Source organism: Capra hircus, chromosome 2, assembly GCF_001704415.2.
Source record: "Capra hircus breed San Clemente chromosome 2, ASM170441v1, whole genome shotgun sequence".
Taxonomy (NCBI): Eukaryota; Metazoa; Chordata; class Mammalia; order Artiodactyla; family Bovidae; genus Capra; species Capra hircus.
In genome coordinates, this window is record NC_030809.1 from 20,272,856 (window position 1) to 20,296,854 (window position 23,999).

The 23,999-nt window shown below is 39.8% G+C and overlaps 1 protein-coding gene across 1 annotated transcript in view; it reads right to left on the reverse strand.

Moving 5' to 3' along the window:
* The window catches only part of COL4A3 (collagen type IV alpha 3 chain), a 159,254-nt gene that overhangs the window by 24,865 nt on the left and 110,390 nt on the right, over nt 1–23,999 (reverse strand). Inside the window, exons 21-35 of the mRNA XM_018058855.1 lie at nt 22,159–22,323; nt 20,511–20,603; nt 19,900–19,995; nt 18,101–18,171; nt 16,971–17,153; nt 14,771–14,939; nt 12,310–12,402; nt 11,193–11,294; nt 10,228–10,325; nt 9,505–9,655; nt 9,011–9,124; nt 7,832–7,999; nt 5,895–5,984; nt 5,400–5,534; nt 598–696 (exon numbers count right to left, since the gene is read on the reverse strand). Coding sequence (XP_017914344.1) covers nt 598–696; nt 5,400–5,534; nt 5,895–5,984; nt 7,832–7,999; nt 9,011–9,124; nt 9,505–9,655; nt 10,228–10,325; nt 11,193–11,294; nt 12,310–12,402; nt 14,771–14,939; nt 16,971–17,153; nt 18,101–18,171; nt 19,900–19,995; nt 20,511–20,603; nt 22,159–22,323 — 1,827 coding nt within the window. The remainder of the gene's footprint in view (nt 1–597; nt 697–5,399; nt 5,535–5,894; nt 5,985–7,831; nt 8,000–9,010; nt 9,125–9,504; nt 9,656–10,227; nt 10,326–11,192; nt 11,295–12,309; nt 12,403–14,770; nt 14,940–16,970; nt 17,154–18,100; nt 18,172–19,899; nt 19,996–20,510; nt 20,604–22,158; nt 22,324–23,999) is intronic.

The window sequence follows — 23,999 nt, forward strand, 5'->3', positions numbered from 1 at the left end:
CAACCAATCCATTCTGAAGGAGATCAGCCCTGGGTGTTCTTTGGAAGGACTGATGCTAAAGCTGAAACTCCAATACTTTGGCCACCTCATGCAAAGAGTTGACTCATTGGAAAAGACTCTGATGCTGGGAGGGATTGGGGGAAGGAGGGAATGGGGACGACAGAGGATGAGATGGCTGGATGGCGTCACTAACTCGATGGACATGAGTTTGCGTGAACTCCGTGAGTTGGTGATGGACAGGGAGGCCTGGCATGCTGCAATTATGGGGTCGCAAAGAGTCAGACATGACTGAGCGACTGAACTGAACTGAACTGAAGGCATTTTCTTACTTTCTTCCAGGATATATGATATTGTAATAAATTATAGTGTACAATACATGCCAGCAATTTCAAAATAACATTTTGAATGCAAAATAGAACTTCATGTAGGTTAATATTTTTAGTTAAGACGGGCTGACCACAATTTAGTTAAATTATAAGAAGTAATTCCTGTTGGGACAACGTCAGGGCAGAATTCATATTCTAAAAACACATTTTTGTTAAATTTAGGCCTAGGAAAACTTAACACCTGTTATTCCTATTAGAGAATCAGTCATACCTGGTGGTCCTGGTGGTCCAGGAAGCCCTGGGAGTCCTTTTATACCTGGTAACCCTGGAATGCCTCTGTATCCTTTCTCACCAGGCTTTCCTGCAAGTCCTAATGTTAAAAAACCATGTATTAAATATACAGGTTACAATTCTATCAGACTTTTCCAATCCTGATTAAAATTTATTAGCTATTATTATAGTATACATAGAATATTTGTTAAGAGCATGAGCAGATTTAGGCTTATATTTTATTTATTAAAAAGAGTGTTAAATGAGATGACACATAAAAACCATTGGCACAGTTCCTGGCATGAGTTAGGTATAGTTCTCAAAGAACACTAGCAATTATCATAATGTTTACACTTTAAACCAATATTTTAGGAATTAGTGACCTAAACACAGCTCTTCTCTTCTTTCTTTAATTAATGACAGAGGGTCATCTACTATGGTATTCTTATTTAGACTACTGCATTCTTAATCCATCTATTACAACTATAATTTACTAAGTAACTGGTTTATGGAAGACATTATTTTCTTTTAATTATCTGATTTAACCTTCAGGCAATCTCAATGAATTCTTGAGCCTTTCCAGACTGGGTGGTGAGATGAGAAAATTGAGACTCCTTAAGAAGTCAATGAACTAATGTAGAGTTACAACATCAGTTAGTGGTAATGCTGGGATCTGAACCCAGTCCCACAACACCATCCTGCTTTTTCTAAAGCATGGATTTGATCACATTATTCTCCTGCTAAAAAATATTCATTGCCTCTCTTTTGCCTACAGAGTAAACGATGAATTCCCTTCATGGCGCTTAGAGCATTCTACAATCTGTCCATGGCCTGGCTTATGCCTTTCCTCACGCAGAGTCACTTCCTTTGTCTGTTTCCCTGCTTACATACTCATTCATTCACATATGGGTTGAGTACTAATTAATAGACAGGTCCTGTTTTGAGTACTGGAGACATAAGTAAATCACATTCCCTTTGTCCCAGTTTTTAGTATTTAATTGGAGAGAGCCAAATAAAAAATCACCACCCAGTGAGGGAGTTTCTGTAACAGAGTTGGGCACAATGTGCTACAGGTAAGAATTCTGAGAGGAGGGTGAATTTTAAATTTTTATTCAGTTTTTATTTTTGGCTGCACCATGAGGCATGAAGGATCTTAGTTCTCCAACCAGGAAACCAACCTGGACCTCCTGCATTGGGAGCACAGAGTCTTAACCACTGCACCACCAGGGAAGTCCCAAGAAGAGGGGATATTTTTAAGCTCAATCTTGAAGACCAAGCGGGAGCCAGCTGGATGGAGAAAGCATGCAATGGAGCAGGAATTCCCAGACAAGAAAATACGTGTGTGAAGGGGTGGTGAGTGGTAAGAGGTGAGAATTTTTTCTTTTGTAACTTTTGTTTATTTCCATATGTGTCCTTTATCATAACCTAAAATATGTATTATTTAGTTTATTCATTTGCTTTGTTTTTTAAGGGGTGGCAAACGACTGCCTGTGGGCCAAATTCGGCTTAATGTTTTATGGCTGGAGATCCAAGGATGGCTTTCACTTTTTTGTGGGTTGTAAATAAACAAACAAACACCAAAGAAGAATAGGCAGCTAGGGTCACAGTGGTCCACAAAGCCTAAGATATTTACTGCCTGGTCCTGGATATAAATCATTTCAGGGACATGACTGCCACTTTCCTCCACTGAGCTGTTAGTTTCCTTATGACCAGGATATTAGCACTAGTTTGTTTACCGCTCTGTCTTTAGGACAGAGTAAAATGCCCCGTCAGTAGGTTCTAAAAATAATTGTTGAGTAGACAAATGTTATGTGGCTGGAGAGGTAGGCGAAGGGCAAGTGGTAGAGAAACTTGGATGCCGGTCTAAGAAAGTTGAATTCTTAAAGCCAGGGGAGACTTGGAAAGATTTTAGGCCAAGAATATTCCTTGCTCATTTGAAACCTACTCACAATTTAAATACTCTTCATGGAGGATTTTAAAAAATTTTTATTTTATTGAAGTATAGTTGACTTACAATGTTGTATTATTTCTGTTGTATACAAAGTAATTCAGTAGTTATATGCATATATTCTTTTTCATATTATTTTCCATTATAGTTTATTACAGGATATTGAATATAGTTTCCTGTACTCATGGAGGTTTCTTTGACTACCCCATTTGAGGTGTTCTCTGCTTTGTTCATCTCCCACAGAGCTCAGTGTCTTGGTACCCAGCCAACAGCAGAGTGAGAAGGCTGGGTATAGACTTTGCTTTTTACCTTTTTATTTTGTATTGGAGTATAGCTGATTAACAAACAATGCTGTGACAGTTTCAGGTGAACAGGGAAGGGAGCCAGTCATACGTACACATGTATCCATTCGCCCTCAATGAGTATGGACTTTGGAACCACATCAGAGTGAGGTCCATCTCTGCACTTCCTATCAGAATGACACTGAGTAATTTGACCTTTCTATTTCCCATCTGTAAAATGGGATGATAGCAATCATCTATTCATACTGTTGTTGTGAGAATTAAATGAGTCAATATTTGTAAAATTTGGAATAGTACCTGCATGTGGGAAGGGCTTCACAGGTCTTTGCTAAAAGTAACACAACAGTTCTATTGTATTATCATTTTCTTTTTGTTGATGTTTAGTTGCTAAGTCGTGTCTTACTCTTTGCAACCCCAGGGACTGTAGCCTACCATGATCCTCCGTCCATGGGATTCCCCAGGCAAGGATACTGGAGTGGGTTGCCATCTCCTTCTCTTTGTACGTACGCCTAAATCTCCCATGCAGACTCCTCAAGGAGAGGAAGACTGCTTTTTTTACCCTTAATAGCTCTTCCACTATTTGCAATGGATGTCTTCAAGTTAGAAATTCAGATAAAAAAATGAATCATATTGAAATTAGAGAGGCCTAGATAGTATGATCTTTTGCTGTTGTTGTTCACACTCTGCTCCTTGGTTACGTGTTTGAAAAGCCAAAAGGAAACATACAGGACAGCCTCCATGTATACTGTACTTTGTTGCTAAGTCACTGCTAAGTCACTTCAGTCGTGTCCGACTCTGTGCGACACCATAGATGGCAGCCCACCAGGCTCCCCCGTCCCTGGGATTCTCCAGGCAAGAACACTGAAGTGGGTTGCCATTTCCTTCTCCAGTGCAGGAAAGTGAAAAGTGAAAGTGAAGTCACTCAGTCGTGCCCGACCTTCAGCGACCCCATGGACTGCAGCCCACCAGGCTCCTCTGTCCATGGGATTTTCCAGGCAAGGGTACTGGAGTGGGGTGCCATCACCTTCTCCGACTGTACTTTGTTAGAAGCATAGAAATAACATGTGTCCCTCTATATTTCACAGAAACAATTTTTTAACTATAGATTAGTCTCCATTGTGCACTCATGATGTTAGAGCCAAACTGTAGTTTATGCAGGCACAGATATGCTATTCATATTTTTTTTTCCCAAAATGTTTGCAACACTACTTAAATCATCTAGACTGGACATTTTGTGCCAGTATTTTTTTTTCTTTTTATATCTCGACTTAGACCAGTTCTAGAGGAGTTTTATAAAATTAATACTACTTTCTGTTTCATTGCTAAAAATGTAATACAATCTTCTGTATGCACCTAGAACTAAACTATCTCTTTGACAGCAGATTAGAGTTAGGTCCAAAGACCTTAGAGTTAGGCATGACTGAAGTGACTTAGCAAGTATGCACATATCCCAAAAACCTTGACTTGCTCATTTTCCTTCATAGAAAAAAAGATTGTAGTTTTTTCCAATGCTTAGCCATTTTTTTTTAAGTTAGAGAATCAGCTGGATTCAATCACTCTCCAGAACACTGGTCAAAGTCACTTATGTGAAGTCCTTCCTAATTCTAGGAGAGATGGCTATTTAGCTTGCCAGCTTGTTCTACAGAATTCTATATAGAATTTTAAAATCAAATCTGTACTTGGACTGTAAATCCCTACCTGAAAAACAAGTAAATATTTGTTGAATACAATCTGACTTCTCAAAATTGATTACAAATTACCCAAAGCTTTATATGGTTTTGCAACTACAAACACATTATCTTCCCTGCTATATAAGTTTGATCTGCAAACATTTAATTTTACCCAGCAATTCTGTTTTACTGAAGTTACTCAATTTGATCAAGAAGACTGCAAGGCAGACTTTCTTAAATTTTGATTTAATATTGATTGCATTGATCATATAACAAAACCTGTCATACAAAGAGCTTAAATAATTTGAAATAATGTGAATGGGTTTGAATTTGAACTTAACAGCTATAGCTAACAATTCTCAGCCTTTTTAAGGTATTGACTTATAATCAAAACACATTTTCTCTTCAGTAATGATTCTCTAAAGGTCTCTGAGCATGAGAAGCAGTTTTTAGATGCAATCAGAAAAATTCATCCTGGCAGTTGATCGAATAGAGAATTTGAAGTGGAGGTTTCTATTCCAGCCAGCGAACTTTTTTATGTGGAGTTTTCTAAAGGTTTCATTTTCACCATTCTTGGCCAAAGGGGGAGCTTTGAGGCTTAGAATCTAAAAATCGACTAGTGATAGTTTAAAGACAGCAGACTGAAATGCAGAATTAACTTAGAAATAAAAAGTTATGATTAAAGAGGTGATGTATTATTGTTAAAGCACACAAAACCCAGTTCTAGTGGAACTCAGCCATCAACTGGCTTTGTGAGCTTGGGTGCAAAATTAAACCCTGGTCCTCACTGTGCTCATATGCCAACTAAAGGGATTTTCCTGGATAATTTCTTAGTCCCAGAATCAGCTCTGATGTTCTGGTCTAAATGTAAACAAGTCTTTACCTTTGAGTCCTGGCTCCCCTTTGTCCCCCACTAAGTGGAATATCTGAGGAGACCCGGGAGCTCCTCTCTCTCCCTGTTCCCCTTTGGCTCCTGGGGGTCCTCTCGCGCCCTTTACTCCTGGAATTCCAAAGCTCCCTAAAAGACAGGAATAACAGGATCAGTTCCTTAATTCTTTAGAAGTCCATGAGGATTCAAAAGCTAACCGTGCTTATCATAAAACAAGACAAATAAACCAAAAAAGGTTAATAGGGCTAAGAACTTGATGAATGGTTGCTCCCAAACAGGCAGCCACATGAGGGTAGTGGTCAAAGCCTATAGGGAGAAAAATATGCCTCTATTCAAATTGGAAAAAGGAATACAGAAATCTGCAAAATTAAATATACAATTCCCTCAGAAATACTTTCTCCTCAAAGAATAAAATATAATTTATTTTTCTACTAATTAAATGAATATTGTTCATACCTTCTAATTGCTGGAAGATACTCCATCACTTACCCCTCTGTCCTGGGGTGCCTGGGTTCCCAGGAGGCCCTGGGGGACCAATGTTGCCTGGAAACCCCATCATCCCCATCATTCCTTTTTCACCTGTGGAAAGAAATTAACACAAGGCAGCACACGTTGTAAATAATGAAAAAAGCAAATACTCCATAAAATAAAGTATACTTAGAGGAAAGAGACTTGAAAAAATGGTTTCTGTAAATAGGAAAATAATCATAATAGTCTAGGAGATGGGTCAGGAAATGGCCTTTTTCTTACATCACAGATGTAGAAGTCATTGGTAGTATATCAAACTTATGGGTGAGGAGAGACTATGGCTGAAGTTCGGGAGACTTTCCTCCTTCCAACCCTTCACCAATAACTTTCTGTTATATTCCCTTATCATACTTCCTTCACAGCCTCTTTGTCTCTAGATGAATTTAGTTCTTCAGTGTATTTGTTATTGTGTCCCCACTGTCGGAGGTGGAATCTTATTCAGCAATGTGTCTCTAGGGCCTGGAACAGTGATGGCATATACTAGAGGCTCAGTAGTATAAATGAAAGGTTAATTAGCAGATTGAGTCCTTTTTCAATTTCTTTAAAACTTTTTAAAATTTGAGTATAATTGTTTTACAGTGTTATATTAGTTTCTGTTGCACAACAAAAGGAATCAGCTGTAAGTATACACATCAGTCAGTCAGTCAGTTCAGTCGCTCAGTCGTGTCCGACTCTTTGCGACCCCATGAATCGCAGCATGCCAGGCCTCCCTGTCCATCACCATCTCCTGGAGTTCACTCAGACTCATGTGCATCGAGTCAGTGATGCCATCCAGCCACCTCATCCTCTGTCGTCCCCTTCTCCTCCTGCCCCCAAATCCCTCCCAGCATCAGAGTCTTTTCCAATGAGTCAACTCTTTGCATGAGGTGGCCAAAGTACTGGAGTTTCAGCTTTAGCATCATTCCTTCCAAAGAAATCCCAGGGCTGATCTCCTTCAGAATGGACAGGCTGGATCTCCTTGCAGTCGAAGGGACTCTCAAGAGTCTTCTCCAACACCACAGTTCAAAAGCATCAATTCTTCAGCGCTCAGCTTTCTTCACAGTCCAACTCTCACATCCATACATGACCACAGGGAAAACCATATTCCCTCCCGTTAGAGCTTCCCTCCCACTCCACCACATTCCAGCCCTCCAGGTCGTCACAGAGCACCGAGCTGAGCTCCCTGCGCTACAATGCAACTTCCCACCAGCTCCCTATTTTATACATGGTCATGCATACATGTCAGTGCTGTTCTGGGCTCTCCTTGTGAGCAGAGATCAGCGAGGTCCTTAAACCAAAAGACTGTTGAAACATTCTCCCCCAAACATACAAACCATAAAAAGTGATGAAATAAAATGAATCATAAGGGAATACTATGAACCATGATATGCCACAAAATTAGATAACTTAGACAAAAAGGACAAATTCTTGGAGAGGCACCGATTACCAAAATTGACTCAAGAAGAAATCGAAAGTCTGAATAGATCTGTAAGAAGTAAAGAGATTGAATTTGTAATTTTATTTTTCTCCTAGGAGTTTTATTGTTACAGGCCTTAAAGTCTTTTTTTGCTTGTTTTTGTCATTGTGAGTTTTTATTTTTTTCTTTATATACATATATTATTGAAGTATAGTCGACTCACAATGTTTCAGGTGCACAGCAAGATGATTCAGTCATACATAGACATATATATTATTTTTGAGATTATTTCCCATTATCGGTTATTACAAGATATTAAGTATAGTTCCCTGTGCTATATAGTAAACCTTTGTTACTTGTTGCACATCTATTTTTTTAAATTAGAAATCTAGCAGTCTATTCCTGCTAAGGCAAACAAGTAGAAACATGACTGACAAAACAACAGTAACTTAAAAGGAAAATGTGGAAGAAGAGGGAAGAAGAATAACAAAAGCAAGGGTACCTGGTGGCCCTAAAAATCCTGGATTTCCTGGATATCCTTTTGGACCAGGTGGTCCCATCTCCCCTCGGTGACCTGGCATTCCTGGTAGTCCAGGTTCTCCAGGAAATCCTGACCTATCCAAGCCCGGGATCCCTGGGTCTCCCTTTGGCCCTGTTTCACCTCTTCTGCCTGTATATAAATGAATGAATGAAAAAATGAACACACAATTGCTTTCCCCACCAAGTCCAGATATATTTCATGGCTGTAAATATTTAGCTCTGTGATTTGAGCCAATCACACACTTATCTAATTGATTGATTTAGTTGATTGATTTAGGTCCCCTTTTGTAGAATTCAAAGATCCCTTCTGGCTTTAAGATTCTGTGTTTCAGTGCTTCATGAAGTGATGATAGTGTAGAATTTAGACTTGTTCTCTAGTCCTGCAGGCACATCTTGGGATGCACTTTCTGACACTGGCTCAACCTTTAACCTGCAGGATTGGTACTGAACTGCTCATCTGGCAAGTCTCAGATGCTTCTGGAAACAGTAATAGCACCACTACAACAATTAACATTTAAGCTAAAATTTTGCTTATGAACATATTAGAAGTGTGGTAGCTGAGTCCTAAAGGATTTATTTTTTTCCCCTCCAAAATAGTTCACAAATCTGGTTGAGAGAAGCCAAAAAAATAAAATTTCCATGACCACCTAATCTTCATAATTAGATTTATTTTCATATTCTATCTTTCATGTTGCTTATAAAGCAACTGACTATATGTTCTAGTTTGTAACTTGTAAACATATATCTTTGCATACATTCACTCTGTTTCAACAATTAGGATAAATTTACCACTTTAATATATGTATGAAAGTATTCAAGGTAAAATGTTTTTGAGAGTTTATATGTATATGTATATATATAAATATATATCTGTATGTAATTTCAGTGTTTATATTTTCTTGCATACAAGACACAGACCAATTTTACTGTAACTTCAGGAAAATTCAGGTTTCTTACTCTATCGGTGGTACTCATTGCAATGAATCTATGACAACAGGTTTCTGTTTTTGAAATCATTTTTCCCACTGAACAGTGGTTAGGACTTGTTACTGGACAGTTCTCATGTTAGGCAGCAAAGCTCAGAGTATGAGTCCCATGTCACTTGCCCACCTGGTGATTGGTTTCAAGGGCCTTCCCCTACCTTGTTGCCCTTTCAATCCATTTAAGCCTGGAAGTCCTTGAGCTCCCCTGGGGCCCTCTGTGCACCTTCCTGGGGGTCCTCTTTCTCCAGGTGGCCCGGGCTTCCCTGGATCCCCTGCAAAAGAGAGTCCAAAACACAATAAGGTGCCAAACCCAGGGTCTTAGTACTGCTATTCCAGTCATTCTCCTATCTATAACTTTCCCCCCTGAATGGAACTTATATTTAGTACCATTGATAGTACCATAATCCTATGTCTAATACAGAGGACACTGGTTAAAAGAAAAGAAGGAAGGAGGGAAGAAAGGGGGAACAAAGTTATGGCAGCAATGGAATGGAAAGTTGAATGGAAAAATAATTAAGCCTTCCGCATTCTATTTATTGAGCTAGAAGCTTGTTTGAGAAGAATTCTTCAGTTGTAGAGCACTTACACACTCAAATGGCAGCATTGTAGCTGAGCTCACAGTGGAAAAAGGTAACCATACTTGCTACTGTACCTCGTGGTCCATCAAGCCCCCCAGTTCCTGGAACTCCAGGGAGACCCGGAAGTCCAGGGAGTCCAATTTCTCCATTTTCCCCAGCGCTGCCTCTTTCTCCTGGCAAACCTGGCGCTCCGGGTTCTCCAGGCATGGCTAGTCCTGGCTCTCCCTAGAGCACAAAAATGATGTTAGTTTCATTGCATCATGCTTTCAAATCCTTACTGACTATAGACTGGTCTTTAGACCTATTTACTTGAAAATAATATCTCCAAGATGGAGGTTCTACACCCCTTTTTGCATAGTCACCACCATTCCATCCACTTCCCTTTTTCAACTCTAGTTGCTGACTTTTTAAATAAAATTGTGCTTACTAATTTTTCTTGGCCTCCACTTTTTAAGAACACTCTGGAATTTTCTACAGTCTAGATATCTCTCCTTTTGATAGTTTTTCTCATAGCTATCCATGTTTGTTTCTAAAATTCTCCCATTTTAAGAACTCTGAATGCTTCTGAAGATCAAGGAAGAACTAGAGAGGCAACTTGGTATTCTGACACCTTCCATCTCCCTTCTAAAGGGGAGGAATAATTTAAAGAAACTTAAAAAAACCAGTATCTTGGTCATCTACAAATACATTGATAATTTCTGCCTACAGAGCATCCTGACTGGCAGGGGCATACAAACTGGCCAACTGTAATTGCCCCTCTACTCCCCCATATTAGTCTAATTTTAATTCTCCAAGACCTTGATTCCTGGGAGGCCTGGCTTTCCAGGTAAGCCTGGCTTTCCCATTTCTCCAGGACAACCTGGTGATCCTTTGGTTCCTGGAAACCCTCGGTCACCTAGAGAAAAAATAATAAAGGTTATAAGTCTTGAAAGAGCCTAAGCAGTAGCTCTCTCATCTTAAAGTGCTTTTGCAAGGCAAGCAGCCTTAGGTGTTTTCATGAAAGTTTGAAAAGTGAGAAAGACAACTGCTAAAAAAGTCCATTCCAAATTAGACTACACTGGTTCCCAGTTTTAAAAAATTACCATCTGTAATTTTGTTGTTTAGAGCCACTAAATTCTGGCAATTCGAGTTTAAACCACTGATACTAATTGACAATTTGGCTGCCTTTTAAAAAAAGTATATTTCACATATAGTATACAGCCAAATGAATTTTTACCTGGCTGTCTGATGTGAGCACTGACTCATCGGAAAAGACCCTGATACTGGGAAAAATTGAGGGCAAGAGGAGATGGGGGCAAAAGAGGATGAGATGGTTGGATGGCATCGTCAACTCAGTGGACATGAGTTTGGGCAAACTCTGGGAGATGGTGAAGAACAGGGAAGCCTGGCATGCTGCAGTCCATGGGGTTGAAAGAGTTGGACATGACTGAGTGACTGAACAACAGCAACAACAAAGTACAGGTATCTACTAAGAAGAATGAATTCCTTACAATCCCATAATCAAAAAGAATCATTGTTACCATTTTGGTGAATTTCCTTCCAGTTTTTTTCTGTGCATTTAAAAATATATGATTGAGATGAGATTGCATAACATGTGAATTCTTCCTTTTTTGCTTAAAATTATTGTAAGATTTTTTCCCCATTTAAAACTAGTGGAAAACATAATTTTTAAGGATTTAATGGATATTTTCTATACTATTCATTACATGTGTTTACATTTTATAAATATCCACAATGTGTTTAAAATTTTTTGAAAACTTACCCTTCGGTCCAGGAGGCCCAGGGAATCCAATTCCTGGAATTCCTGGTTCACCATCAGGCCCCGGGAGACCCAGATCACATTCTCCTGTGGATCCAGGGATACCTTGAAAACACACAGACATCCATATCGGCACCTTCCCTGTATCTTGCCATAAAACAAGATGTTTGTTTCTGCATTGTCCCAGACCTTTTGGGAAATTAAGAAATAATAACCCCAACTTCCTACCCATTCCTATCTAATGAGCTTATCATTAGGAAGCACAAATAATTTTTTTTAAGTTTGTTGTTAATTGGAGGATAATTACTTTATAAATTGGGGTGGTGGTTTCTGCCTTACACCAGCATGAATCAGCCATAGATATACACATGTTTCCTTCCTCTCAACTCTCCCTCCCACCCCCCACCCCATCTGACCCCTCTAGGTTGTCACAGCGCAGTGGCTTTGGTTCCCGGCATCATACAGCAAATTCCCACTGGCTGTCTATTTACATATGATGACGTACGTTTCAATGCTACTCTCTCAAATCATCCCACCTTCTCCTCTCCCCACTGTGTGCAAAAGTCTGACCTTTATGTCTGCATCTCCTTTGCTGCCCTGCAAATAGGATCATCAGTACCATTTTTCTGGATTCCATATATATGCATTAATATATGATATTGTCAATAATTTTGAACATATAATTTAACTTCTAAAATGAATTATTTTTTATATCTTGAACTATAGGCCCCCCTCCCCCCCACCATGAATGTAATGTTAAGTTTTAGATGATGTTGGCCAAGAAATTAAGCTTTCAAATGAAGAAGCTATGGGAACTGTCCCAATCAACCATCAGTTCACATTGCTTGCTCCTCCACCAAAAATCCAGGAAGTCTGTTCTTCTCTCCAGTCGCTCTTAAGGAATTGTACTGATTCTCTTTTGGAATCAGAAGTACTAATGGGAATAGTCCAGATAACCTCAAAGGACAACAGCAAGTCTCCTGTCTGTTAGTTTGTCCTGTGACCTGAGCTCTTTATTGGAGCCAATGAATCTATTTTCCTTCTAATGGGAAAGTTATAATCAGGAGAGTCAGGGTGCCATCTGTTCCCATGTACCAGACGTGGTAAAGGGGATACTCACCAGGTGGACCCCGGGGACCAGCACGGCCTGGAGGCCCAGGGGGTCCTGGGGGCCCTGGGACTGGTGTCGAAACACCAGTTTCTCCCTCAGGACCTTAAGAAAATTTACATCATAAGATTGGTTTGCATATTGAAGTTTTTATTTGTTCAGAAGGGAAAAACATAATTATAAGGGATTCATAAACATACCCCAAGGGATATAAAAAATAATCTCTGCTTCCATAGGCTTCAAACCTAGCTTAAAGATGACCAGCTCATAGAAACTCTCTTATTCAATTGACAAATATTTATAAGCATCTGTTATTGGCTAAGCCTTGTTTTAGTTAATAGTCCAACATGCTGATCTATTAAAAGAGAACCTATTCTAAAAAAAATATTGATATATGGAATTCAGCCTAACTGCTAGTGAGTACTGGTAGGGTATTTATTTATTGGGTGACTAGTTTTCACAGGAAGACAGTATAGTTTACTGAATAAAGCACAAACTGAGGCTTGACAAGTTGAACTGGGCTTGAATCTTGGCCCTGCTCTTTGTAAGGTCTGTGAGCTTGGGCATGTTTTCTAATCCGAGTTCCTCATGTGTTGAAGAAATAATGACTGCCTCCCAGGTGAAGATTTGAGATAACGTTCTGACCAAAGTGTGTGTGTGTGTGTGAAGTCCTTGCTTCAGTTGTGTCTAACTTTCTGCAACCCCAAGGACCGTAGCCTGCCAGGCTCCTCTGTCCATGGCATTTCCCAGGAAAAATACTGGAGTGGGTTGCCATGCCCTCCTCCAGGGGATCTTCCCAACCCAGGGATCAGACCTGGGTCTCCTGATTCTCACGCATTGCAGGCAGATTCTTTACTGCTGAGCTACTAGATAAGCCCTTTGAAAACAGTGGCCAATATTAAAACAATTTTTACTCATTAGAACAACCCATATATTCATATATTTATAGAAAATATAAGTTTATAGTAATGTGATGGGACAAATTTGATGATAATATATTTTATGACAATGGAGTCCTTCATTAAAATTCCCTTTGAAAGAACAGAGGAGGATTTGAAGATGAATTAAAAGAAGGTAAACATTCATTAAAGGGACAGATGGTAAATAATTTAGACTTTATGGTCCAGATGTGTCTCTGTTGAAATAACTCTGCTTTCCTAGAGTGAGAATAGTGAGGAACAATCTGTGTGCCAATAAAACTTGATAGGAAATACAACTTTTAGTGTCTATTGTATTGCCTACAATTTTCACATGTCACAAAATATTATTCAAAAAATTTTTTCCAATAAATTGAAAATATAAAAACCACTCTTAGCTTGTAGACTATATACATAAGTAGGTGGTGGGCTGGATTTAGACTGTGGTCTGCTATAGTGTGCCAATCTTTGGATTAGAATATCAGCCTTAAAGTAAGGTGCAGGAAAAAATACTCATATAGCTCATATAACCATATAACCATAAAATAAGCTTTACATATGTGTATGAACAGAAACGCACGCATGCAATTTATAATGTACTGTTGACCCTTGAACAACATGGGTTTGAACTGCAAGGGCCCACTTACTGGCAGATTTTTTTCAACAGTAAATATTAGAGTACTACATGACAGGCTAGGCTGAACTACACAGATAGGGAGGAGCTGCACACAGAAAACCTGACCCTAAGTTATACACATGTAGCGTTGGTGCCCCAACTCCCATATAGTGTTGTTCGAGGAATGTATGTATAAATGTATGTGAGTACTACAGGGGATACTGCATTCAAAATTTTATTCCTGGTGAGGGATGCTATAAAAAGATTTGGAGACCACTGGTATTGAATCACTAAAGTGATTTTAGAAGTAAAAAATTACCAGTGCAGCGTTACTTAACACTGTCAGTAACAGGAAATTCTCCTTTTCAGCCATGTTTTCCACCACGGGTGAACATGAGGGTCCAGTCCCTCCTGAATACCACAGCTATGTTCAGTACACATAGATCCCAAAGTTAATGGCACTCCACGACTATTGTCAATACAACTTTTCTTCATTTGCCTTAGATATTTTGAAGTTTTATTCATAAATCATTTATGAGGCTATGGATCAAAAAGAACAAATTTCAATAACATGAGCGGGCCCTGGGGGTAGGAAGAGGCTTCTCAAGGTCAGTCCTGCAGGTTTCTGCCTCCCCTTTGTTTGTCATAACTGACTTCCACTCATCTCTTAGGATCTGTTCAATCCATTTATCTATATCAGGAATGGATATAGACCCCTCCCAGGAAATTTCAGCTGCGTTGCCCAGTAGCATTGCTCAGGAACATTGCTCTCTACCACAGCCTCCATGTTCTTTCCCAGAGTCTACAAGTTGACACAGTCTTCTTATTAGAAGTAAGTTTCTATATATTCATTAGTCTTGGGGGAGTTACATTCCCTCTAGCTCTAGGAACCATCAACCCACTCCACAGGAAAACAGGACTGGAAAGAAAACTAACCAACCGGCTTCTCCAGGTGGTCCAGGGGCTCCAGGAAGTCCTTGGGCTCCCTTTGGACCAGGCTCTCCCTGTGGTCCATAGTCTGATGGTCCAGCCGGTCCTATGGGTCCTGGGGACCCAGGGATACCAGGATCCCCTGGAAGACCTGGGTCCCCCTTCTCACCGCTCAGGGCCTGTATCAATAGGAATATGTTTGGATAGTGATTCATCCAGTATCTCCTTACACAGTCTCACAAGAATACGAATACCAGTTGGGTCATTATTGAGAAGATCCTGAATTAAAAGGCAGTTGTTATTGAGGCATTGTTTCTAAAATAAGCACTGAATGATGTCTGTTGTTTCCTGCCTTTTGGGATCCAGCAACATGTCATTAACTCTCTCAAGTCCCACTTGAGATGTCCTACAAGGGGATGCTATGCATGTAACAGCCCAGAAAACTCAGCTCAAATTGGCCAACGATGCAAATGGCATCAGAGTTGACATTCATGTTAATGTCACATTTCTAAAATAAGCCCAGTACAACAAATCATCATTTGATTGGTTTTCACCAGGTCTCTTCATTACAGAGGAGATATTGAGTCTGTATTAATTTTTTCTTAAATCTTTTGTTGTTGTTGTTGTTGTTAATTTCATCATCTCTAGCTTTGAAAATGAGTCATATCTTTTAAAGTTGAATTTGACAAACTAACCGAAGTTCCTCTTTCTCCCCAAGTGAAAGTGAAAGTGTCAGTCACTGAGTCGTGGCTGAATCTTTGCGACCCCACGGACTGTAACCCGCCAGGCTCCTCTGTCCATGGGATTCTCCAGGCAGGAATAATGGAGTGGCAAACCATTCCCTTCCACAGGGAATCTTCCTGACCCAGGGATCAAACCCAGGTCTCCCACATTGCAGGCAGATTCTTTACCCTCTGTGCCACTAGGGAAGCCCATCTGACTGGACTTTCATTGTTCAATGTCAACAGGTGGCTAAGTAGTCCCTCTTTTATGATGGCAGGGTGTAAGACTCAAAACAGCTCCTTGATACTCCCTTACTTTCTGGGACATAATAAGAACTAATTAAATAAAAATAGGGAGATGCAAATAGGAGCATCATATGGACTGTATTGGACTTCCCTGCTGGCTCAGATGGTAAATAATCTGGCTGCAGTGCAGGAGACCCAGGTTTGATCCCCAGGAAGGGAAGATCCCTTGGAGAAGGGAACGCCAACCCACTCCAGTATTCTTGCCTGGAGAATTCCATGGACAGAGGAGCCTGGCAGGCTACAGTCTACAGGGTCGCAAAGAGTCGGACACAAATGAGTGACTATCACTTTTACTTTCTTGGACTGTATTAAGACTAGAACAAAATAATTCTGTACTCCAGCTCTTTTTAAGCATAACTACCACCTTGGAGGGACAGCTGGCAGTTTGCCAAAGATGAGTCTGAAACACTGACACTGCTAGCTGCTCTGGCCAAAGAGGGTTTTGTACACAAAAAGATGTAGGAAAGATTGCATATCATTTCTACATTTGGGGGGTCAATTCATATTCTCATATTAAAGGGCTTGTGAATGAAGCTTTAAATTGTTTCCAAGTTTCCCTGTTCAAGGTAGAACACTTTTGATTGGATGACACTGATAAGCCTTGGACACGCTGGGTAGCATGCCTTGTGAACCTCTCAGATATATGTGACAAGTGGTCAGCCTCTGCCTCATCGACATTTAAAAATAAAGGTCAGTAAGAACTTCTCACTTGAACATGTGAGAGAGTCTGTACATGAAAAGACAGGATTTATACAAGCTTAAATACTGTAAATGACAACACCAGATTTTTTTGACTACACTAAATATTTTGTCCTTTTGGCATTTATTTTTACTTAAAAGAATGAACAATGTCCCCAAAATACTGACTAAAACTTTCTGTTACTAATCATTTTCTGAACTTCCCTATAAACTCATTTGATACAAATGTGGAATTATTACTTGTGTATGAGACAAGATCACTGTCAATGTGGAATTTTATTTGGGCTGAAAAATCATTGAGAAAAATAGATATTGAGTGCTACATATTTATTCTGTCAAAATACTATATATATTTGCTCTGGTTTGAGGGATGAACTGTGCTGAAAGACCAATAATTTTTTGAAACGAGATCAGCTGATGTCTTAACGTTAGAGCCCTTCATTCAGAAGGAAGGTAATTTGGAAAAAGTTGCTGGGTACCAACCGGTTCTCCTTTAGGTCCTGGTAATCCTTTCACTCCCGGAGTCCCAGGAATGCCATCCAAGCCCTTTCTTCCAGGATGTCCTCTGAGTCCCGGATCCCCTGGGGCACCCACTTGTCCCTCTGGCCGAGATGTTTCACCTTTTTCTCCTTTAAGTCCCGGCTGACCCTGAGCACCTGGGAATCCCTAGGATAGTACAGAAATGTCTGCATTACATTGGGTACAGTTGTTCTTATCAATCTTAAAATGTCAGTAAGAACTTTTTAATTTGAATGAACATGAATTATTTTCCAGACACTTTCTTTGACCCACAAGTATGTCAAGCTTTTTAGCTTTATTTTTACTTCCAAAACTGTAAAAAAATTCAGTTAGTATATTTCAATGCAACGTCTATAATAATATAATTCAATATGATGCCATTATTATCATAAGTCAGATTATGTTTGAATACTGGTAAATTTTAATATGTATCCATGGATAATTTGATTCAAATACATTTATCGAAATATTACTTTCTGGTTTTAAATTTTTAATGATTTTATTGAGGGATCTTCCTGACCCAGGGATCAAACCCAGGTCTCCTACATTGCAGGCAGATTCTTTCACAGTCTCAGTCACCAGGGAAGCCCCAAAATATGTATCCCTGGATAATTTGATTTAAATGCACTTATCCAAATATAACTTTCTGATTTTAATTTGTTAACAATTATATTGAAGTATAATTTAAATATCATAAAATGAATCCTTTGTAAGACTACAACTCAATGATTTTTAGTAAATTTACCCATTGCGTTGCGATCGTCACAATCCAGTGTTAAAACATTTCTATCACCCCTCCAAATTCCCTCAGATCTACATGCTGTCCATCCCTGTTCCCAACCTCAGCCTCAGGCAACCACTGATCTACTTTCTGTCTCTGATACCGTTTGAAATGATGATAAATTCATGAATTCACTCATTCATTCACACATCATTCATTAATTCATTCAATCCAAAAGTATCAACTAAGTGCTTTACTACTGAGTAAGCCTCCTTCTGAGGCACCAAACTGACAACCTGTATGGACAGCAACCATTATCTCCAGAGTGCTCCAAATTGAACCTAAATAAAGCTTCAAAACTATGAAATCTTACTGGAAATCCTGGAAGACCAGCACTTCCTGGGGACCCTGGGCTTCCTTTAATGCCAGCTGCCCCTGGTTCTCCTGCAAAGCAGTAAATTATTAAGTAGTCATTGAACACAAACTTGGAGTAGCCAGGGTAATGCAGTGTGTGAGGAAAATAGGGTGTTTTCTTCTGAAGAAAGAAAATTTCTATCTTAAAACACACAGTGGAGGATGACAATGGGAGTTAAAAAACTGGAAAAAGAGTTAATGTTCAAAATAAGTACTCAAATTTTAGCTTCCTAAAATTCTTGTCTTTATAATTTTAAGGAATACATTAATTGTTTTCTAATGATAAAAGTAATGGATGTTCATGGTAAAAAAATTATACTGAAAGAAGAGAATAAGAATCATGCATAAATCTACCACCAGAAGATAATATTCACTAAAATTTTCATGTGTATTACTCATAAAATTTTATACCTGTAAATGCATAGGGGTTTATACTATACTTTTTTGGTGTCCCACCATGCATATGTCAATAAATATGGATTTATAGCTTCACTTTAAATGGCTGTAGCTTATTGTGTGGGTGTGCGTGTGCACATGTGTGTATGTGTGTGTGTGTTTAGTTGCTCAGTTGTGTCTGATGTTTGCGACCCCATGGGCTGCAGCCCACCAGGCTCCTCTGTCCATGGGATTCTCCAGGGAAGAATACTGGAGTGGGTTGCCAGATCATTTATTCAGCAAACAGCTATTTTTAGACATTTAAGATTTTTTTTGACGTGGACCATTTTTAAAGCCTTTATTGAATTTGTTACAATATTGTTTCTGGTTTATGTTTGGCTTCTTTGCCTGAGATACACGTGGGATCTTATCTCCTGGACCAGGGATCGAACTCACCCCTTGAATTGGAAGTCAAAGTCATAACCACTGGACCACCAGGGAAGTCTCTATTTTCAGACGTTTGAATTGTTTTATTCAATTTTAGCTGTTGTAAACAGTCCTATGATAAATACCTCATATTTAGTTCTACAAATTTAACCAATGATTTCCTTTACAATAAATTCCTAAAAGTGTACCTCCAGGTCCGAAGAGGTAAAAACCTTTCTGAGGCTCTGGATATGTGTTGCTAAATTGCATTTTGCTGTACAACTGTATAGTTCCTCTGGGTATTTAAATATTTCAGTAAAGAGGATCCCTGTAGAGGGTCTTTTGGATGGATCTAAGGTCAGTTTATTAACAAATGTTTATCATATTTTATTTTATGCAAGATTTGAGTCAGGAGAATTCTTTTATAGTAATCAAAACAATTTTACCATTTATGCATCTTCTTTAAGCTATAGCTGTAGTTCCTCAAACATAAGGAAACCAAGGAAAATATAGCAATGCAACTGGTTGGGCAGCAGCAATGAGCTGCCCACCTGCATCTCAAGCCTTGGGTCAGAGATTACTCTGGGAATGTAGGAAAACTATGATAGCTTTCCTTTTGTTCCTTCTCTCCTCTTTTCCTTTTGTTTTTTTACCATTTCCCCCCAGAGACTTGGGTACCAACTAGAAGCTGCAGAAAAATACTTCCCCTGTTCTTTGCCCCATCCTTTCCGCTCAGGCTTGTCTCAGGTAGTCAGCAACTAAAATGCAATGAGGGAAATGCCATGTTTTATGGGGTTTTTGGCTTTCTTTATGTTAACAGAGTGTGTTTTTGAAGGTTTCCCTCCAAATTCATGTAGACCACATCCTGACATTGAGCAATCGGATGTCTTTTTTTTTTTTTCTGTCCAGTGAGCGGAGCCTTTTAGTACTTGCAAAAACACTTGGGAACTGTCCTACCTTGGAATCCTTTTTCGCCTTCTAACCCTGGCAATCCAGGGGGGCCTGGAGACCCTGGGACACAAGGACACTGTGTGCACAGGAGGCCTGGCTCCCCTGCAATGAGAACACACTTGCGTCACTCAAAACCCCACTCACAAACCCACACCAAGTCCTCAGAAAGGACTGAAATTTTCCAACCACATGATTATTTATTACATCTATTTTTTTTCATGTAGTGAAAAGTATGCATTCATACATATCTAGGACATGTATATTCATAAAAAATTATTCATCTAATATATCTGCTTATTGTATCTGAGGGGTGGTTTTTTTTGCATTATAGAAAGGAAATTCGAAGAGCCCAGTAACAAACATTTACTATCTCAGTTTTTCTCTCCTTGAGTGCGGGATAAAACTCACATGCTAGGAACAGCCAGTGATTTATTGCACAGGTGCTAAATAAATGATTGATTTCCAGAGAAATAAATACTATTAGGTAATCCTTTTGGAAAAGAAGCCATCTGTGACTCTCTGCAATTGGGGTCACTGTCTCTGGGAAGTATAAAATAAGTGATGATAAAGGTGATGAGAATGACTCATTCTGACCGAACATCACCGACTGAACTAACCTTTGGGTCCACTGACTCCTGGGATACCTGGCGACCCTATGTGGCCTGGAAGTCCACCGACTCCAGGTGGTCCTTCGCGAAAAACAATACCACCTGCAAAGAGACAACACCAAAGCTAATTTTAGTATTTTTTTCAATTAGCAAGTGTTTTAGTAATGTCTTTATTTTATATGCATTTCCCCATCTCTGTTTTGCAAGTTGAGTCTTGTGAAAGTTATCTGTAACTGAAAAGACTGACCAGCTTTCCTTTCACATCACATATGAGATTTTGTTTTTTTTTTTTTTTAAAATAAGGATGCAGTTCTATTGCAGGTGCCCCGGGTTCCAGATTCTGACTCGAACATTCCTGAGCTTCAGGCTTCAAGAGTTATGCACATCAGGCTTGTCATCAATAAAATGAGGACACAAAACCTACATTTGGAAAAAAACCCAGAGGGCTAAGAGTCCTGACACATAGCGAAGCATTTTAGCTTAGTTTTGCTTTGTTTTCCAGACTCACTCCTTAACTTAACAGATTTGTTCTTATACATTACACCTATTAATAGGATAATTTCTTAGATGGTTGTTAGCCTAGAGGAAAGCTTTTATTTATTATTTATTTAGACTTTTCAGCTTATCAGATCCTAGTTCTCCTTTGATTCTGGGATTGATTCTGGGCCACGGCAGTGAAAGCATCAAATCCTAACCACTAGACCACCAGAGAACTCCCTTTATTTATTTTTTAATATTGCTCATATAACTAGGTACTTAACTGAATTTCTTTATTAAGTTTTCCAGATTATTTTCTTAATTTATGTTTTAATAATATTATCTATAAATAATGATTCCTCCTTTCTTAAAAAGATCTCTGGGAGATTCTTAAGGCCAGTAGGAGGGCTGAGTATAAAACAAGACCTCCTAGGTACCTGCTAGGAAAGGCATTTTAAAATACATGGAGTGATCTGTATGTTATTGAGGTTCTATACGCCTATCAGCCGACACATTTTGTGAAGTTCTCTGTCATAGGATGGGGAGAAAAGGACAACTTCATCAGAACTTCCAGGTACCATTTCGCATCCTCTGGGCAGCAGCTCTGTGGTTTCTGATCCACTTGACTTGCAGCATCTTGCCTCGGTTCACGTTGCTCACCTGTAGTTTCCTGCTCTGGGGCTTTCCTGCTGATGCCAAGGCATGGGATGCCATGGAATAAGAGTCTGGAAGTGTGTGTGTGTGTGTGTGTGTGTGTGTGTGTGTGTGTGTGGTGGTGGTGGTGGTGGTAGTGGTAGGGTGTTAGTCCTATCCCTGGAGAAACTTTGGCCTCTCGGTCCCCAGGAAAAGTTTATCCTGAGACAAAGTTATACAGCTTCTTGGAAGATAGTCTCCAGGGACTAACAAGACGTTGCACCTGGCCTAGGCCAATGTGATAACAGTTACTCCTTCTCTGCTCCACTCCTCTGTCCCTGCCTCCCTCTCCGTCTTCGGGTTACTGCTGGGCTGATCTTGCCAAGCAGTCATGCTTTCACAGCAGCTAATAAAATGAAACACCAGTGGAAAGATAACACCTAAGGTCCACATGGATGGCCAAGCTGCATGTAAGGCTCATTGCCCCAGTGGGCACACCTCTGTCATTGGGCATCGCACACAGAAGGGCGCCATGAAGCATCTTTACCTGGTGGGCCTGGAGGTCCCGGGAACCCCACAGGACCTGGAGAACCAGGACGGCCGGGGGACCCCGGAGGCCCTGCTGCAGTCTTTCCTGGGGGCCCTTGCTCCCCTTTACTTCCTTTCACACCGGGTACTCCAGGGGCTCCTCGGAGGCCAGGCCTTGATGATCCTTGGAAAAAATAATCATTTATTGTATTTAAAAAGTTTCCCCTGATTAACATATGCATTTCAATTGCAAAAGTGAGATAGTCTTGTAAACGGTGTACAATCGAAAAGTATATAGAGCATATGAAACAGAGTGAATTTTCTTTCCTCCCTCACCTGTGACCTGATTCAACTATCACAATACAGCAGAGCTCAGACCACTCCATTCCCACAAGATAACTTACATGCTTTATTACAAGGGAATGAAACAGAAGTTGGGATTCACTGTAGTCTCTTGATTCAAAAGGATTTCAGGAGAAATTACTCAACACATGCTAAATATTTTGTAATTTTTTTTTTTTAGAGACTGCTGCTGCTGCTGCTGCTGCTGCTGCTAAGTTGCTTCAGTCGTGTCCGACTCTGTGCAACCCCATAGATGGCAGCCCACCAGGCTCCCCCATCCCTGGGATTCTCCAGGCAAGAACACTGGAGTGGGTTGCCGTTTCCTTCTCCAATGCATGAAAGTGAAAACTGAAAGTGAAGTCACTCAGTCGTGTCCGACTCTCAGCGACCCCATGGACTGCAGCCCTCTAGGCTCCTGCATCCATGGGATTTTCCAGGCAAGAGGACTGGAGTGGGGCGCCATTGCAAGATGCCTATCTTTCAGTGTCTCAAATAAGAAAAAGAGAGAAAACTGTAATTGAACTTTTGTTGTTGTTGTTTGGTTGCTAAGTCATGTCCAACTCTTTTGCAACCCCATGGACTATAGCCCACCAGGCTCTCTGTCCATGGGATTTCCCAGGCAAGAATAACGGAGTGGGTTACCATTTCCTTCTCCAGGGGATCTTCCTGATCCAGGGATAGAACCCACATCTACTGCATCGGCAGGAGGATTCTTTACTACTGAGCCACCAGGGACGCCCATTTGAAGTTTATATCTGCCAGTTGTCTTGTGTGCTGTGTGCTAAGTAGCTTCAGTTGTGTCCGACTCTTTGCCATCCTATGGACTGTAGCCCTCCAGCCTCCTCTATCTGTGGAATTCTCCAGGTAAGAATAGTAGAGTGGGTTGCCACTTCCTGTTCCAGGGGATCTTCCTGACCCAGGGATCAAACCCACATCTCCTGTGTCTCCTGCATTCCAGGCAGATTCTTTACCAGTGAGCCACCTGGAAGACTTCTGGAAGGTGCTCTTTCTTAATATTTGACCGGACCTCTAAAATCTCCATTTACATCATTTCACCTTCAAGAAATACCTGCTGTTAAGAGTTTGGTATATATTTTTCCATGTATATGCAAGTACACATAATATGTATACATTTTTTCTTTTCTTTTACAATAAAATCATAATATACATATAGTCCTTAACTCTCTTTAATCTTAATTCATTGTCAAAATTATTTTTAAAATATACAGCATAGTATAGAGAAAAAATGAAATATAATCAATGCAAGGGTTTATCAAATCTTTGCTATTTTGTTCTTGTTTTATTTCCTTTTTACAAGATGACCCATTACAGAATGCCAGTTAAAATTGAGGCCGCTGTGGTTAATCCTTAACTAACATCCTTGACCCTATCCTTCTTCCTCTTTCAAGAGGCAACCACTCTAATGATTCATGAATATTTTTACACTTTACAGAATTTTGTATGTACCACAAACAATATATGTTAAAATATAAAAACTGTAATCTATGTATCCTTAGG